Source organism: Erinaceus europaeus, chromosome 12, assembly GCF_950295315.1.
Source record: "Erinaceus europaeus chromosome 12, mEriEur2.1, whole genome shotgun sequence".
NCBI lineage: Eukaryota > Metazoa > Chordata > Mammalia > Eulipotyphla > Erinaceidae > Erinaceus > Erinaceus europaeus.
Genome location: NC_080173.1, coordinates 32,963,103 through 32,981,770, shown reverse-complemented (window position 1 = coordinate 32,981,770; position 18,668 = coordinate 32,963,103). Strand labels below are relative to the sequence as shown.

Sequence of the window (18,668 nt, the reverse complement as noted above, 5' to 3'; positions counted from 1 at the left end):
TCTCAAAAAAAAAAAAATTGGACTTATAGTGCAGACACCAAATCCCAGCAATAACACTGGAAGCAAAGAAAAAAAAAACAGGAACCAAAAGTAGGAATAGAGCAGATGAGAATAAAGATCTTAGGGTGAAGAGAAACTAGGAAGTCTATTTTAGGTATATTCTTAGGGGCCAATGAATTTAGTAATTTTTTAGTTGAGCTTGATAGTTAACATACAACTGAGAGCCCAATGCTTTTAACCACTATGTCACCTCCTTCCAGGCTGCATGTATTAGGCTCCCATTTTGACCATATATTGCCTGTATCAGAGTGTTGCTCTGTGTCCTCTCTCTGATGTGAGACTTCCTTTTTTATTTTATTGGGGGGGTGGGGTTAATAGGTATAGTTAACAGTATAGTTTTTAACATACAGGCACAACCTCTCATCTCCCCCTGAGTGGCATATAGGAGACACAATAGGATCACAATGTCCCATTCATCCTGTCTCTTTCCCTCCTTCCCCAGCATCCTTTGCTTTGGAACAACCCACCACACCCAGTCCAAGTTTCACTGAATGTTTTCCCTTACTGTTCTTTGTTCTTAAATTGATGTGAAAGGTCTTAGAATGAAATGACATTTCTTTCTTTCTTTTTTCTTTTCTCTTCTTTCCTTTTGTTTCTTTGTATTTTATTTGATAGATCAGAAAGAAACTGAGAGGCGAAGAGAAGATGAGAAAACAGAAAGAGAAAAATACAATATAATCTACTGGGTCTCCAATCAAATAAAGTCCATTCATACTGCAATCCATACAACTCAGCTTACCCTGTATCCTGGAAATCCAGCCCAATACTGATTATATTCAGAAGTGTACATGCAGAGCTTACAAGAAAAAAAAATGTTTACTGAAACAAGGATAAATCCCTTTTTTTAAGAGAAATTTTATTTATTTATTAATGAGACAGGAAGAGAAAGAAAGAACCAGACATTACTCTGATACATGTGCTCCTAGGGTTTGAACTTGGGACCTCATACTTGAGAGTCCAGTGCTTTATCCACTGCACCACCTCCCAGACCACTAATAGAAGTTGTTTTCTTTCTGTCTTATTTTATTTTATTTTTTAAATTAATTTATATTTTCTAAATAAAATTCCTATAAGATGCTATTATAATCCTTTAAATTTTTAAAATTATTTTTATTTATTTGTTAGAGACAGCCAGAAATCAAAAGAAGAGAACATAGGGAAGAAACATTGCAGAGAAACACCTGCAAGCACTACTTTACCACTTGCAAAGCTTACTCTCTGCAAGTGGGGACTGGGTCTCAAACCTGGGTCCTTGCACATTATAACTAGTGCACTCAGCCCCCAGAATTTTTTTTCTTTTTCTCCCTTCCCTCCTTCCTTCCTTCCTTAACTCCAGGGTTATTGCTGGGGCTCAGTGCCTGTACTACGAATCCATTGCTCCTGGAGGCTATTTTTCCCTTTTGTTGCCCTTGTTGTTTATCGTTGTTGTTGTTATTATTGCTGTCGTTATTGTTGGATAGGACAGTGAGAAATCGAGAAAGGAGGGGAAGACAGAGAGGGGGAAGAGAAAGATAAACAATTGCAGACCTGCTTCACCACTTGTGAAGTGACCCCCCCTGCAAGTGGGGAGCCAGGGGCTCTAACCTGTATCCTTATGCCTGCCTTTGCACTTTCCGCCACCTGCACTTAACCCGCTGTGCTAATGCCAACTCCCTCCTTTCTTTCCTTTCTTTCTTTTACCCGAGCTCTGCTCAGCTCTGGTTTATGGTGGTGAAAGGGATTGAGCCTGGGACCTTGGAGTCTCAGGCATGAGAGTCTCTTTGCATAACCATTAAGCTATCTTCCCCCACCCTCTCTCTCCCTAACTTCCCCTTTCCTCTTGATTTTTATTTCTATTCAATAAGTAATCAAAAACAATTTTAAAAACTTTTAAGAAAGACTAAGAAGGGGCTGGCTGGTGGCACACATGGTTGAGTGCACATGTTACAATGTGCAAGGACCCAGGTTCAAGCCCACAGTACCCACCTGCAGGGGAAAGCTTTGTGAGTGGTGAAGCAGTGTTCTTTGTCTCTCTCCCTCTCTCTCACGCCCTTCCCTCTTAATTTCTGGCTGTCTCTATCCAATAAATAGATTAAAAAAAAACAAAACAAGACAGAGACTAAGGATAAAAAAGAAAAGAAAAAACATATATTACATATTTTAAAATCCATCACCCAAAACAGATTAACTAAATTAACAGAATATTAGAAATAACCACAAATGGAAAAGGGGCTGGTCTTTGCTTCACAGTGCTCTAATTGTGTGTGGTCTGAGAAACTCAATGTTCTGGCCACTATAAGCCTGAAGAGCTGTTATGAAAATGAAGCACAGAAGTAACCTGAAAAATTTGAATCACTAGGACCACACAAAGCGTTTCAAAAAGGTCATGAAAACCGAACTTAATAATACTAGCAAACATCTATATGATGGTTTCCATATATCAAACATTATTCCAAACCCTTGGAATATAAACGATTGCAAATAATTGATGGCCATGCTCAAAACCAAAAGTTTTTCTTTAATTCACTGCTTTTACAGAGTTCTTGGCAAACTCCCAAATCCTGAACTAAAAGTAAATCACTAAGCTACGTATCCTCCATATCACTAATTTTCAATCTCTTCATTATTTTAATTATTTATTGCTCCTTGACGTTTCATACCATCACAAGTTACTTTAAAAGTTGAGCTAAATAAAATCAACAAGGTATGACTAGGCAACATTAAACTAAAAATCAAAATCACCACTCTACTAGCTTGAAACTGAGTTTTCATTCTAATATACTACTTTAGTCAATCTTCAAATATTAAGTGTATAATCATATGCTAGAATGTACTTTTAGTTAAAATAAATATTCCAACAAAAACACTAGGTGAAAAATAGTTACCTGAATTTGAATCTGGAAAAGACAAATAGCAAATATTGGTTTTCTGAAAAAGAAAACAAAAGCTATATATGCTGATACACATACACACACACTTATAAAAACAGAAATAGTGGAGTATACAGAGCAGTATTTTTACTTACTTCTTTATCAGTTAGTTTGGAATGTTGAGGATAAATTACCTGGAAAGAAAATAAGTTAAACTGTGTGAGACATATCTACTGAATAAATATTATAAACATTGGTAAGTATATCTAAAATACAACATGGCTATGATCAGGTGGTGGACTATTCTTCAAAATTGTTTACAACAAAGGAATCATCACTAAAACAATAATACACCCTACTAAATGGTAGGATTTTTGCATATCATAGGCAGATGGCTAATAATCAAAATACATAAAGAGCTGACAAAAAATCAGCAAAAAAAAATAATAATAGGGAAAGGACAAAATAGACTCTTCCAACAAAGATGGTATTTAGATGGTCAATAGGCTTTATAAAAAAATGCTCAGAGCAAACTGTTTTTAAGACTTGGGAGAACTATGGTGGTTATCTTTGAGAGGTGGAAAGGTGAGGATACAGAACTTTGGTGGTGAGTGTAGTGTGGAACTATACCCTATAATCTTACAATCTTGTAAACTATTAATCACAAATAGAAATTGGAAAAAAAAATGCTCAAAGTTATTATCAGAGTAGTGTAAATTAAGACAACAAGGCAACACTTCACAACCCATAAGAATGTCATATATGAAAAATGACAAAAATAACAGGTGCTGGCTAGGATGTGGGTAAAAAAAGAGCCTTTGGGGGCAGGGCGGTAGCTCAGTAGGTTAAGCGGACATGGCACAAATTGCAAGGACCGGCTTAAAGATCCCGGTTTGAGACCCTGGCTGTTACCTGCAGTAACAACGATAAACAAGGGCAACAAAAGGGGGAAAAATAGCCTCCAGGAGCAGTGGATTTTGTAGTGCAGGCACAGAGCCCCAGCAATAACCCTGTAAACAAAAATTTAAAAAAAATTTTTTTAAAGCCTTTTATTTTTTGTTTGTTTCCCACCAGGATTATTGCAGGCACAGAGTTTCAGCACTAATCCTAGAGGCAAAAAAAAAAAAAAAAAAATCATTCAAATACCAATATGTTCTAGAAATAAAGCCTTGATCATCCCTGTCTTCACTGAGCTTACAATCTAACAGTAAAGGTAGGTAATTCAACAATGAGTTAGTTATGATAGGAGGATGTTCAGGGTACTGATGTCATTTAAATTTTCTTATAAAGTCACATTTATTAGTATGTTATCCTTATATTCTTTTAGTTATCACCCACTCTCATCTCCCATAAATGGTAACCTCTATCCATACACCTCTTCCTTTACCCAGTTTATTTCCTCACTTATGAAAGAGGTCATCTGATATTCGTCCTTCTTCTGACTTATAACACTGTTCCTTCTATTCATCCTTCTTCTGACTTATAACACTGGTCCTTCAAGTTTTATTCAAGGTGCAGCCAAAGAGAAGATTGCATCACTTCTTACAGCTGAGTAGTTTTCCATTATTTAATACTACTATTTTCTTAACTACTCATCTGTTGTTGGATGTTTGTATTGTTTCTAAATTTTGACTGTTGCAAATAGTGCTGCTGTGAAGATCTCTTTAGATATGTGTTTTTGTGTTCTTTAAATAAATCTGTAGAAGAATTCCCAGATCATTTGAAAGGTCCATTTCTAATGTTTTGAGGAATATCCAGGCTATTATTCATAAGGGCTAAACCAATTTACATTCTCATCCACAGTAGCACAGCAGGTTAAGCGCACATGGGGCAAAGCGCAAGGACCGGCGTAAGGATCCCGGTTTGAGCCCCCGGCTCTCCACTTGCAGGTGGGTCACTTCACAGGCGGTGAAGCAGGTCTGCAGGTGTCTATTTTTTCTCAGTAGACTTTTTTCCTTATGTTTTTTATTCTTTCTTTTTTGTTTTTGATAGAAATTGAAAGGAAAGAGGAAGATAAAGAGGGGAAAAGAGAGATACCTACTGCACTGCTCCACTATTTGAGAAGCTTCATCCCTGCAAGTGGGAACCAGGTGTTTAAACATGATCCTAGTACATGGTATTGTGTACATTTAATAGGTGTGCTATTGTCTGGCCCTCTAGGAGCTTTCTCTCATAGCAACATTATGTACTCATTTCTTTCTTTTTTTTTTTGACATATTCACATTTTTTCTAATTATTTATTTTCCCTTTTGTTGCCCTTGTTTTTTTTTTTTAGTTGTTGCTATTAATGTTGTCATTGTTACATAGGACAGAGAGAAATGGAGAGAGGAGGGGAAGACAGAAAGGGGGAGAGAAAGAGACCTACAGACCTGCTTCACTGACTGTGAAGCGATGCCCCTGCAGTTGGGAAGCCGGGGGCTTGAACTGGGATCCTTATGCCTGTCCTTGTGCTTTGTGCCACATGCACTTAACCCACTGCGCTACTGCCCAACTCCCTATGTGCTCATTTCTAAGTTGATAACCCTCTATGGTCTGCAAATGGTGTTTTAATATCCAAACGTCCCCTGTTAAAAACAAAGGAAGGAGGAGGAGGAGAAAGAGCAGTAGCAGTAGCAACAGCAGCAGCAAAATCTTGGGGCTTTCCAAATCCCCTGAGTTTTTCATCCCTGTTTCCTGCTACTGGGTTGTAAGAGATTCCTTGAAATTAAATTCTTTATTAAATTTGAGAGCTTCATTCTTTTTTCTTTTGAGGGTGGAGGTTTTACAACTGTGTACCTGCACTGCTACTGACAGACTCTTTTTTTTTTTCAATTTTGAATAGAGAGGGGAACAGGGGAGGAGGAGAGAGAGGAGAAACACCACAGCACCCCTCCACTGTTCATGAAGATTCCCCTCGGTGCATGCACAATGTTCCCATCCAATGCTACACTTGACTTGGGTCTTCATGCATAGTAAAGTGTGTGCTCTACTGAGCAACTTACCTCCTAGTCTTTCTCCCACACACACCTTTAAATTTTAATAACTTCAACAAGGGCAACAAAAGGGAATAAATAAATAAAAATAAAAATAAATTAATAACTTAGTGGCCTGGAAAGGGCATGGCAAATGAATAAAATGAACTCTTGGGGAACAGGCAGTGGCACACCAAGTTAAGAGCACACCTCCAAGGGTGGTTGCTTCACAAGCGGTAAAACACGTCTACAGGTGTCTCAGTCTCTCTCCCTATCTCCTCCTCCCCTTTCAATTTCTCTCTGTCCTATCCAATGAAAGAAAGGAAGGAAGGAAGGAAAGAAGGAAGGAAGGAAGGAAGGAAGGAAGGAAGGAAGGAAAGGAGAGAGAGAGAGAGAGAGAGAGAAAGACGGCTGTCAGGAGCAGTGGATTCATAGTGCCGGCATGGAGCCCTAGTGATACGTCAATTAATTAACTGATTAATTAATTAATTAATTAATTAATTAGGGGTCGGGTGGTAGCACAGCAGGTTAAGTGCACGTGGCGCAAAGCACAAGAACAGAGTAAGGATCCTGGTTCGAGCCCCCGGCTCCCCACCTGCAGGGGGGTTGCTTCACAGGCATGAATCAGGTCTGCAGGTGTCTATCTCTCCTCCTCTCTGTCTTCCCCTCCTTTCTTCATTTCTCTCTGTCCTATCCAACAACAATAACAACAAACAATAATAATAACCACAACAACGATACAACAAAGGCAACAAAAGGAAAAAAGAGCCTCCAGGAACAGTGGATTCACGGTGGAGGCACTGAGCACCAGCAATAACCCATGAGGCAAATAAATAAATAAATAAATAAGTAAAGTGAACTCTCATGTATGAAATCCTGAGCTCAATCCCCAGCATCACACACACCAGTGACACTCTGGCCCTCCCTCTAATAAATAAATACATTTTTTGTGTAAAATATTTATTTAAAGAGAGTGATGGACTTCTAGGAGGCATGACCATGGAACAACAGGGCCCAGATCAGTTCTCCCCCCAAAACAACAAATACATATAAAAGACCCACATAGAATTCATCAAGTACAGCTAAAACACCTGCAGCCTCAGATACCAAGTTGCAGATGCTACCATGATTCCATCCTGACTTCTCTGGGCAGACGACCTCACCCAACGTGTTCTGGAACCTCGCCTCTACAGAGCCCTACCCCACTAGGGAAAGATAGAAACAGGCTAGGCAGAGGTCGGGTGGTAGTGCGGTGGGTTAAGTGCAGTGGGTGCAAAGCACAAGGACCAGAGCAAGGATCCCAGGTCAAGCAGGCTCCCCACCTATAGATGGGTCACTTCACAAGCCGGGAAGCAGGTCTGCAGGTGTCTATCTTTCTCTCCCCCCTCTGTCTTCCCTTCCTCTCTTCAGTTCTCTCTGACCTATCCAACAATGACAGCAACAACAGCAAGGGCAACAAAAGGGAAAAAATAGCCTCCAGTAGCAGTGGATTTGTAGTGCCCCCAGCACTACAAATCACTACAGAGCCCCAGCAATAATCCTGGAAGAAAAAAGAAAGGAAGGAAGGAAGGAAGGAAGGAAGGAAGGAAGGAAGGAAGGAAGGAAGGGAGGGAGGAAATCAAGAAATAAATTAATAAATAAGAAACAGGCTGGGTTATAGATCAAATTGCCAATGGCCATGTCCAGCAGAGAAGTAATTACAGAAGCCAGAACTCCTACCTTCTGCACCCTAAAAACAATCTTGATGCATACTCCTAGTGGGGGAGAAGTGATAAAAGTTAGGAGGAAGAGGATAAGAGGGCTTTGAACTCCAGCTTGATCAGCACCCATAGAGAAAGGAAGAAGGGGGAGAAACATTTGGATGTAGTAATAGGCATGAGTGGCTGCAGGGAGGGGGTGATGGGGGAGAGGATAAACAGGGAAGAAAAAGGGGGCAATTATATACAAATCTAGACAGATGGTTGTAGGGGATGATAGCCCATGTTTGCAACCTTGGGAGAACCTCAGTGGTTTGCAATCGAGGGATTAAACCTTGGGAGAACCTCAGTGGTTTGCAATCGAGGGATTAGGGATTCAGAATTCTGGTGGTTGGGAACGGTGTGGAATTATACCTCTGTTGACATGTAAGTTTGCGAATCAATCTTAAATCACTAATAAAAGAAAGGGGGCAGGTGGTAGCACACCAGGTTAAGCACACATAGTAGGAAGCATGGGACCCCGGGAAAGAATCTGGGTTCAAGCCCCAGCTCCCCACCTGTAGGGGGTGTAGGTCTACAGGTGTCTTTCTCTTTCCCTCTCTGTCTTCCCCTCCTCTCTCAATTTCTCTCTGTCCTGTCCAACAACAATAGCAACAACAAGAGCAGCAACAACAACAATGGAAAAATAATGGCCAGCAGAAGCAGTGGATTCATAGTACTGATCCCCAGTGATAACCCTGGAGGCAAAGAAAAAGAAAAGAGTGAGAAAGAGAAACAGAGGATCATTTTACCATATGTAGTAGTAGGGACTGTTTTTACCAATGAGCCACCCCCCTCAGCTGCATATTTAAGAGGGTTTCTATTCCTAACAAACTAATCCTGAAGAGATACAAAATTATACAAGGGGGGGGGGGAGAGAAAGCAGCAGGATGTTAAATACAAATCAGTAGTAATTGCCTCTAGAATTATGAGTTGTGTTTTCCAGTGTTTATAATTTTCTTTCTTGCCAGGTTTTCAACAATGAGGATATTATTACTCAACTAGAGGAAAACTAACATAAATAAGGGAATCCTGGATGCAGATAATTAAGACTATTATAGTCTGGGAAGTGGCTCAGTGGATCAAGTGTGAGTTTAATCCCCGGCAGCACATGTACCAGAATGATGTCTGGTTCTTTCTCTCTCTCGTATCTTGTCTTTCTCATTAATAAATAAATAAATAAATAAATAAATAAAGTCTTTTTTTAAGTTAAAAAAAAGCTTTATCTACTCAGGTAATTTCAAATGTAAAAATGAGAGTATATAATCCCAGGGGACTTAAAATCCTATTCCCAGAGAATGCTTGGATTCTATGTGGTGCTAACACTTCAGAGGAAAAGGAAGAAGCTAAGCACATGTCCCTTAGCCTACACTTTCTGTAATCTCTTCCCAATACAAAAGGTCCTTTCAACTCTCCACTTAGGAAGGGCCTTTGGTAAACATTTCATGCAATGGGGCTGGGGAAATAGCATAATGATTATGCAAAAGACCTTCATGCCTGAGGCACCAGAGGTCCCAAATTCAATCCCCAGCACCACCATAAACCAGAGCTGAGCAGTGTTCTGGTAAAAACAAACACTTCATACAACATAGACTACTTTGCTGGTCATCAGCTGACTGTATCAGAATCTACCCCAAAGTAAGCCTGAGTAACTTCCTCTGGTGTTTGTCCTAAACTCTCTTCATTGAAGTGGCTGAAAAGAGTAGCTTTTTCAATATAAAGGTCAGAGAAACAGAGGAGATCAGTTTTATTATTATTATTATTTAACATTTTCTTTATTCAATAGAGACAGAGAAATCAGGAGGAATGGGGGAGATCGAGAGGGGGGAGAAACACCTGCAGCCCTGCTTCACCACTTGTGAAGCTTCCCCTCCCCACAGGTGGGAGCCAGGGACTTCCTTGTGCCCTGATGTTGCGCTCTACCAGGTGTGCCACCACCCGACCCCAAGGAGGTTAGTTTAAAAGGAACATGAAACATGAGGAAAAAAATGTTCAAAACACGAGCATAAGCAAAAAAAGTTACCTTATTCTAGGCTCAATTATTTTCTGAAGTCTAAGTTTTTACCTGGAATACTAATATACCTATGTAGCTTTACAGTAACTTCTCCTTCTGTTTCAGCATAGTTTCTGTTGTTTATGACCAAATACACACACATACACACACACACACACACACACACACACACACACACACATCCTACTGAGCCAAACTCACGACTGGAGTATCATATTAGATTTTTATTTATTAAAGGGGGGAAAAAAATCCCTACTTGACAAAGTGGGGCTGGCAGAAATGAGCCAACATATATACAGCCACCTAATATATGACAAAGGGGTAAAAACCATTCAGTGGGGTAAAGAAGGTCCCGTCAACAGATGGTGCTGGGAAAACTGGACAATAACATGCAGAAAAGTGAAACTAGACCACCACCTAACACCATACTTCAAAACCAAATCAAAACAGGTCAAAGACCAGGGCATTGGACCAGAAATTCTGAATTTTATAGAAGAAAAGAACATCAGTGAAATTTTGCAGAATCTCCATATCAAAAATATAACTGTACACTCATGGGCATGGGAAATGAAAACAAGGGACCAGGCAGTGGCACACCTGGTTAAGGACTCACATTACAGAGCACAAGGACCCGAGGTTCAAGTCCCTGGTCCCACTTACAGGGGGAAAGCTTCCCTAGTGGTGAAGCAGGACTGCAGGTTTCTCTGTCTCTCTCCCTCTCTAGCTCCTCTTCCTCTCTCAGTTTATCTCTATTTCTATTCAATAATAAATTTTAAAAAGGATATGAAAATAAAAGTACGTAGATGGGATTACATGAAACTAAAAAAACTGTTTGTTTTTTTTTTGCCTTCAGGGTTATCGCTGGGACTCAGTGCCTGCACTATGAATCCACTGCTCCTGGAGGCTATTTTTCCCATTTTGTTGCCCTCTCTGGGGTTGTTATTGTTGTTATAGTTGTTGTTGTTGAATAAGACAGAGAGAAATTGAGAGAGGAGGCGAAGACAAGAGGAGAGAAAGACACCTGCAGATCTGCTTCACTGCAACCCCCCTTCAGGTGGAGATCGGGGCTTAAACCAGAATCCTTAAGCCGGTCCTTGCGCTTTGCGCCATGTGTGCTTATTAACCCACTGCACTACTGCCCAGCCCCCCTAAAAAAACTTCTATACAATCAAAAGCAAACTACACAAGGATAACCAAGCAACCCAGTAAATGGGAGAAGATATTTGTACATCACACAACTGACAAGCAATTGATATCAAGCATCTATACAAAATTGGCACAGATCTACAAAAGAAGTAAAACCCAATAAAAAAATGCCAAAGAACAGCTTTCTAAAAAAGAGATATACATGGCCCACAGACACATGAAAAAATGCTCCACTAGTCATTAGAGAAATGCAAATAAACTTCATTGAGATATCATCTCACACCTGAGAGAATGGTTTACATCAACAAAACAGGAAATGACAGGTATTGTACAGGTAGTGGAGAAAAAGAGACTCTGCTACATTGCTGGTGGGAATGCAAACTGGTACAGTCCCTTTGGAAAACTGTACAGACAGTTCTTAAACAAATAAAATTGAATTAGCTTATGATCCAGCAATACCACTCTTAGGCATTTATCTAGTGGACACTCAAACACTAATTTGAAGAGGTATGTGCATCTCTACGTTCACTGTTACAATATTCACAACAGCCAACATGTGAAAGCAGCCTAAATGTCATATCCATCAGGAACAACATAATGGACACTTTTGAGGGCTCCCACAGGACCTTGCCCTCAATGTGGATCAACAATGGTAGAGAATGTTCCATCCTCCAAAGGAGTTTGGATAACATACTCTTATCTACCACCTGAAGATGGGTCCTGAAATTGGTGCAACTCAATGTTCTTACTGATGACCACAGAATGCAAGTTTGGACCTACAGGGATATAGAGGTTACATAGGCTCCTATGCTGAATATGGGCCCCAGATCAAATCAATGGGATTTACAGTCAACAATATTTATATACTTTTCCCATATTTGGGAGCTACTCTCTTCCCTGATCCAGCTTTCTAGCCTTTTTTCCAGCCATGACATCATCTCCCCAGACAATAACTTGGGTCCACCTGCATATCAGATGTCAGACTCAGGCAAAAACTAATAAAGTCATGGGCCCTTTGAAATATACCTAAAATAGACATACTAGCTATTTCCAAAACGGAGACCCCAAATATTCATCTGCAATATTCCATCCTTTAGGTTCATGATTAATCAACAATTTGTATGGCTTTATATGTTAACTTTTTTTCAGCCACCAGGTTCCAGATGCTACCATGATGCCAACCAGACTTCCCTGGGGAGACAACCCCACCAATATGTCCTGGAACCAAACTTCTTCAGAGGCCTGCCCCACTAGGGAAAGAGAAAGACAGGCTGGGAGTATTAATCAACCTGTCAACATCTGTCTTCAGCAGGGAAGCAATTACGGAAGCCAGACCTTCCACCTCCTATACCCCATAATGACCCTGGGTCCATACTCCCACAGGGTTAAAGAATAGGAAAGCTATCAGGGGAGGAGATGGGAGATGGAGTTATGGTGGTGGGAATTATACCCCTGTTATACTATATCCTATGGTCTTGTCAGTGTTTCCATTGTATGAACAAACAAACAAACACAGGAGCAGGCAGTAGGACAGTGGGTTAAGCACACATGGCACGAAATGCAAGGACCCTCATAAGGATCCTGGTTTGAGCCCTGGCTCCCCACCTGCAGGGAGGGGGTCACTTCACAAGCAGTGAAGCAGGTCTGCAGGTATCTTTCTCTCCCATTCTGTCTTCCCTCCTCTCTCGATTTCTATCCTATCCAACAACGATGATTACAACAAAATGGAAAAATTGGCCTCCAGGAACAGTAGATTCATAGTGTCGGCACCCAGTCCCAGTGATAACCCTGGAGGGGGAAAAAAAATCAAATAAAAATAAAATAAAAAATACAGGAGGGGGTTAGATAGCATAATGGCTATACAAAGAAACTTTTATGACTGAGGTTCCCAAGTGCCAGGTTCAATCCCCCACATCACCATAAGACAGAGCTGATCAATGCTCTGGTAAAAAGACAAAAAGAAGGCCAGGTGGTGGTGCACCTGTTTGAGCACACATGTTAGAGTGCACAATGACCCAGGTTCAAGCCCCCAGTCCCCACCTGTAGGGGGAAAGCTTTGCAAGTGGTGAAGCAGGTCTGTCTTTCTTGCTCCCTCTCTAGCTCCCCATATTTTCTCGGTTCTGGCTGTCTCTATCCCATAAATAAAGATAATTTAAATAAATAAATAAATTAGAAGCTTAAAAACAAAAGCAAGCCAGGCAGTGGCGCACCCGACCACTTAGTTAAGCACACATATCACCATGTGTAAGGACCAGGGTTCAAGCCTCTGTTCCCCACCACCTGCAGGGGGAATGCTTCATGACTGATGAAGCAGTTCTGCAGGTGTCTCTCCCCCTCTCTGTCTCCCCTCCCCCCTCAATTTCTCTCTGTCCTGTCAAGTAAAAAATAGAAATAGAAAAAAAATTAAAAAAGGATTGCCAGGAACAGTAGATTCATTGTGCCAGCACCAAGCCCCAGCAATAAACCCTTGCAGCAAATAAGTAAATATATATACATATATATGTATATACATATCATACATAGTCAGCGCTAGAAGCTAGCTCAGCATTAAAGTGTAGACATTATACGCTTGAGGTCCTAGGTTTAACCCCTCATACTGTGTATGCCAGAACTGTATGGTGCTCTGGTCTTTCTCTCTTTCCTTTCTTTTCTCTCCCTTTCTTTCTCTCTCTCTCTCACATACATAAGAAGTAATATATATGAATAAATATATCTTTTGAAAAATGCAACTAACTAAATGCAATAGAAAACTTTTACATTAGTAAATTCTGTTTTACATAGAACTTCAGGTTAATATGTCAATATACCACCAAAAAATATTAGAAACAATAAATTCAGGTAATTGGTATGATACAAAATCAATACACATAAGCTTATGACTTCCTTCCTTCCTTTTTTTTTTTTATTAGATACAGACAGGAAGGCAGAAGGGCAGAGAGAGAAAGAGACCACAGCACGGACGCTTCTGTCAAAGCTGTGGGAGATGGACTTGAACCTGGGTCATTCACATAACAAAGTAGCACACTACCCAAATGAGCTATTTCACCAGTCCCAAACTGTGCCACTCTATGCACAATGAATCAAAAGAAAGGGGAATAAAGGATGTTATTCCATTAACAAATGTACAAAAAGATGAAATGCCTTAAATTTAAGAACAAAAATTTTTTTAAATATTTTATTTTATTTATTTATTCCCTTTTGTTGCCCTTGTTTTATTGTTGTAGTTATTATTGTTGTTGTCGTCGTTGTTGGATAGGACAGAGAGAAATGGAGAGAGGAGGGGAAGACAGAGAGGAGGAGAGAAAGATAGACACCTGCAGACCTGCTTCACCGCCTGTGAAGCAACTCCCCTGCAGGTGGGTAACAACAAAATTTTTAAATGAGTACTATAGGGCATTGTTAAAAGAATTAAAGACTGTCCTGTGTTCATGGATCAGAAGAATAAATATTGTTAAGATGGTCAGCTTACATAAAGCAATTTAAATTTAAATGCAATTCATATCAAGGAAACTGAATAAAGTATCCTAAAACTTGCATAGAGCCACAAGAGACCATGAATAGCCAAAGCAATTCTGAGATATGGGGGGGGGGTGGAGGCATCATGATCCTTGATTTTAAACTATACTACAGAACAATACAACTGTGTGCTGGTGGAGCAAAAACAGGCATTTGGACCAATGGAATAGAATAAAGAGCCCAGAAATAAATGTACACATATATGAATTTCTAATATATGACAAAGGAGCCAAAAATCATACAGTGGGATCAAAAAAATGTATCTCTTTAACAAATGGTACTCGGCAATAGGATCCACAAGAAGTTAATCACCTAACACCTTACATCACAATTAACTCAAAATATAGTAGACTTAGAAGTTAGACCTGAAGCTATAAAACACAAAGAAGAAAACATAGGTGACATATTTTAGGACCTTAATGTTATAGACATATTTGGAGACTTAACTGCACTGACAGGGAAACTAAAGTAAGAATAAGAAGATGAGAGTATATGAAATTAAAAAGCTTCTACACACCAAAAGAAACTTCGAGTATAAAAAGGGCAACCAAGCAACTGGGAGAATATATTTGTACATTATACATCTGACAAGGGACTCATATTAAATACACACACATACATGTAAGGCAGTAGTGCACTGGGTTGAACACATACATTGCCATGTGAAAGGACCCAGGTTTGAGCCCCAGCTCCCCATATGCAGGTGAGAACACTTCATAAGCAGTGAAGGAAGTCTAGAAGTGTCTTTCTCTCCACTTCTATCTCCCCTCTCCTTTCTATTTCTCTCTGTCCTATCACATAGAAGAAGAAAAGAAGAAAGAAAGAAAGAAAGAAAGAAAGAGAAAGAAAGAAAGAAAGAAAGAGAAAGAGAAAGAAAGAGAAAGAGAAAGAGAAAGAGAAAGAGAAAGAGAAAGAAAGAGAAGAAAGAAAGAAAGAAAGAAAGAAAGAGGGAAAATATCTCCTAGGAGCAGTGGATTCATAGTGCAAGCACCAAGCCACAGCAACAACCATAGTGGCAATAAAATAAATAAAGAAAATAAAGCAAAGAAGAAAAAAAAAAGCACCATACATCTCAAGAAACAACCAACACAATAACAAAACGTAGGCAAAGAGACCTTCCACCTTCTGTACCTCATAATGATCCTGGGTCCATACTCCCAGATGGATAAAGAATAGGAAAGTTATCAAGGGAGGGGATTGGATATGGAATTCTGGTGGTGGGAATTAAGTGGAAATATACCCCTTTTATCCTATAGTCTTTCCAATATTTCCATTTTATAAATAAAATTTTTTTTTAAAAGTGGGCAAAGGATATGAATAGAACTTCCCCAAAGAAGACAAAGAGAAGGCATATATATATTCCACATCACTTACTACTGCAAATTAAAACCACAATGAAATAACAGCTCACACCTATAAGTTTGGTCTACAACAAAAAGACTGGAAACAAGTGTCGGTGAGGATGTGGAGAAACAGGAATTCTGTTACACTGTTGATGGGAATGCACACTAGTGCAGCCCCTTTGGAAAACAGTATGGGGAATCCTTAAACACAGATGAAAATATCTTATGGCCCAGCAATACTGCACTCCTAGATATATATCAAAAAGCACATGAAAACAATAATTGGAAAGGATATGCCCATCCCTAAGTTCACAGCTACACTATTCACAATACCCAACATAGAGGAGCTGGGCGGTGGCACACTGGATTAGGCGCACATCCTGCCAAGCACAATACTCAAAGTAATGGAATTCACTTATATGTCCATGAATGACTGGGCAAAGAAATGGTGGGCCATATACTCCGTGATACACTATCCTGCAATTAAAAATTAATAATGTAGTCTCTGGATACAAAATAAAACGAGATAATTATGCTAAGTCAAACAAGTAAAGACACAAAAGAACTACTGGATGGTTTTGCTACTATGTAGCATGTAGACAACTAGTGCAAACTTTCAAAAAAAGTAAAGGAGGGGCAGAGTAGTGGCTCACCTGGTTAAGCACACATGCTACAATACTACAATGCCCAAGGATTTAGGTCTGAGCCCTGGTCCCCACCTGCAAGGGGAAAGCTTTGCAAGTGGTAAAGCAGGGCTGCAGGTGTCTTTTTCCTTTTCTGTCTCCCCCTCTCCATTTCTAACTGTCTCTATCCAATAAATAAATAAACATAATAAAAATATATTTTTTAAAAAAGTGAATGGAAATTGAAGCACTGTATTTCACCATACACAAAAGTAAATTCCAAATGGGTCAAGAGAAATGTTACACATGTACAAACTAATGTTTTTTTTATCTTTTTTTATCTTTTTAAAAAATACTTGTTTATTTATTCCCTTTTTGTTGCCCTTGTTGTTTTATTGTTATTTATGTCGTCGTTGTTGGATACGACAGAGAGAAATGGAGAGAGGAGGGGAAAACAGAGAACGAAGAGACCTGCAGACCTGCTTCACTCCCTGTGAAGCGACTTTCTTGCAGGTGGGGAACCGGGGGCTAGAACTGGGATCCTCATGCCTTGTCCTTGTGCTTTGTGCCACGTGCATTTAATCCACTGCACTACCGCCCGACTCCCACAAACTAATGTATTTTACTGTTGACTGTAAACCACTAATCCCCCAATAAAGTAAAAAAAAATTAATAAAATAAGATAAAATAAAACAAATAGGGTCCGGGCAGTGGTGCACTAGGTTACATACACATGGCGCAAAGCGCAAGGACTGACATATGGTCCCGGTTCAAGGCCCGGTTCAAGCCCGGCTCCCCAGCTGTAGGGGTCGCTTCACAAGCGGTGAAGCAGATCTGCAGGTGTCTATCTCCGCCCCTCCCTGTTTTCCTCTCCTCTCTCGATTTCTCTGTCCTGAAAGAAAGGAAAAAATGACCTTCAGGAGCAGTGGATCTGTAGTGTAGGCACCGAGTCCCAGTGATAACCCTGGAGGCAAAAAAAATTTTTTTTTAATATAAAAATAGGGGAGTTAGGCGGTAGCGCAGCGGGTTAAGCATCCAGGTTCAAGCCCCTGGATCCCCACCTGCTTGGGAGTCACTTCACAAGTGGTGAAACAGGTCTGCAGGTGTCTTTCTCTCCCCCTCTCTGTCTTCCCCTCCTCTTTCCATTTCTCTCTGTCCTATCCAACAATGATGACATCAATAACAATAATAACTACAACAATAAAACAAGGGCAACAAAAGGGAATATATATATATATATATATATATATATATATATATATATATAGGACTAAAATATTAAACAGTCTCTTAGACTTTGTAAAACTATGGTGGTTATCAGGAAGGGAAGGGTCAATAACTTTGGTGGTAGGTACAGTGAGCTGTACACATGTATAAGTAAGGAACTATACCCCTGAAATTCTATAATTTTGTAAGGCAATATTAATAATTTTTAAAAATCAGTGTAAATAATAGATGGCTTATAAATCTTTGCCTCAAAAGTCTTTGGGAACTGTTGTTTCCGTCAATAAGGTAAAGAGTTGCTCACATGTTCACTGGTTTTAACAACAAATACTGAATACCAGTGTATATCAGATACTACATCTGGTCCTACCTCCAACTGTGATTAATGCTTAGCTCGCCTCTAAATTATAGCGTCACTATACAAATACAGAGTACAGCACTGTCTTATTTTTATTTTTTTGCCTCCATAGTTATTGCTGGGGCTCAGTGCCTGTGCCATGAATCCACTTCTCTTGGAGGCTATCTTTTGCCCTTTTGTTGCCCTGGTTGTTTTATCGTTGTTGTAATTATTGTTGTTGTTGTTGATGTCGTCGCTGTTGGATAGGACAGAGAGAAATGGAGAGAGGAGGGGAAGGCAGAGAGGGGGAGAGAAAGACACCTGCAGACCTGCTTCACTGCCTGTGAAGCGACTCCCCTGCAGGTGGGGAGGGGGGGGGCGGGGCTCGAACCGGGATTCTTACCTGGCCCTTGTGCTTTGCGCCACTTGCGCTTAATCTGCTGCGCTGCTGTGCTACCTACCGCCTGACCCCCAGCACTGTCGGTAATATTTGCACGCCTAGTAACCAGCGTAAGACTCTCTATGGAAGCTCAAGGGCTACTAGAATGGATAATGACAAAACAGAACGGAAAGGTGGAACACAAAAGTTAGCTTCATACTAAGAAAGAGCTAATTGGGCTGGGGAAACACTGATTATGCAAAAGGATTTCATGCCTGAGGCCCTGAGGTCCCCAGATTCAATCCCCAGCATCACCACAAGCTGGTGCCCGGCAGTGCTCTGGTATCTGTGTATTTTTTCTCTTTCAAATAAATAAATATTAAGGGAAAAAAAGCTACTTTCCAGTCAACTCATGCCACTCAAGTCAGAATGAATCACTAAAGCCTATATTCGCCACCAAAACAAAGTAAGCTCTTTTTTCTTGGACACA

At 40.1% G+C, this 18,668-nt stretch overlaps 1 protein-coding gene across 2 annotated transcripts in view; it reads right to left on the bottom strand.

Annotated features, from left to right (window-relative positions):
• The window catches only part of DENND6A (DENN domain containing 6A), an 86,468-nt gene that overhangs the window by 66,624 nt on the left and 1,176 nt on the right, over positions 1 to 18,668 (bottom strand). For both annotated transcript variants that reach the window (XM_060203065.1, XM_060203066.1), the window contains exons 2-3: positions 3,065 to 3,103; positions 2,925 to 2,967 (exon numbers count right to left, since the gene is read on the bottom strand). In XM_060203065.1, the coding sequence (XP_060059048.1) occupies positions 2,925 to 2,967; positions 3,065 to 3,103 (82 nt within the window). The remainder of the gene's footprint in view (positions 1 to 2,924; positions 2,968 to 3,064; positions 3,104 to 18,668) is intronic.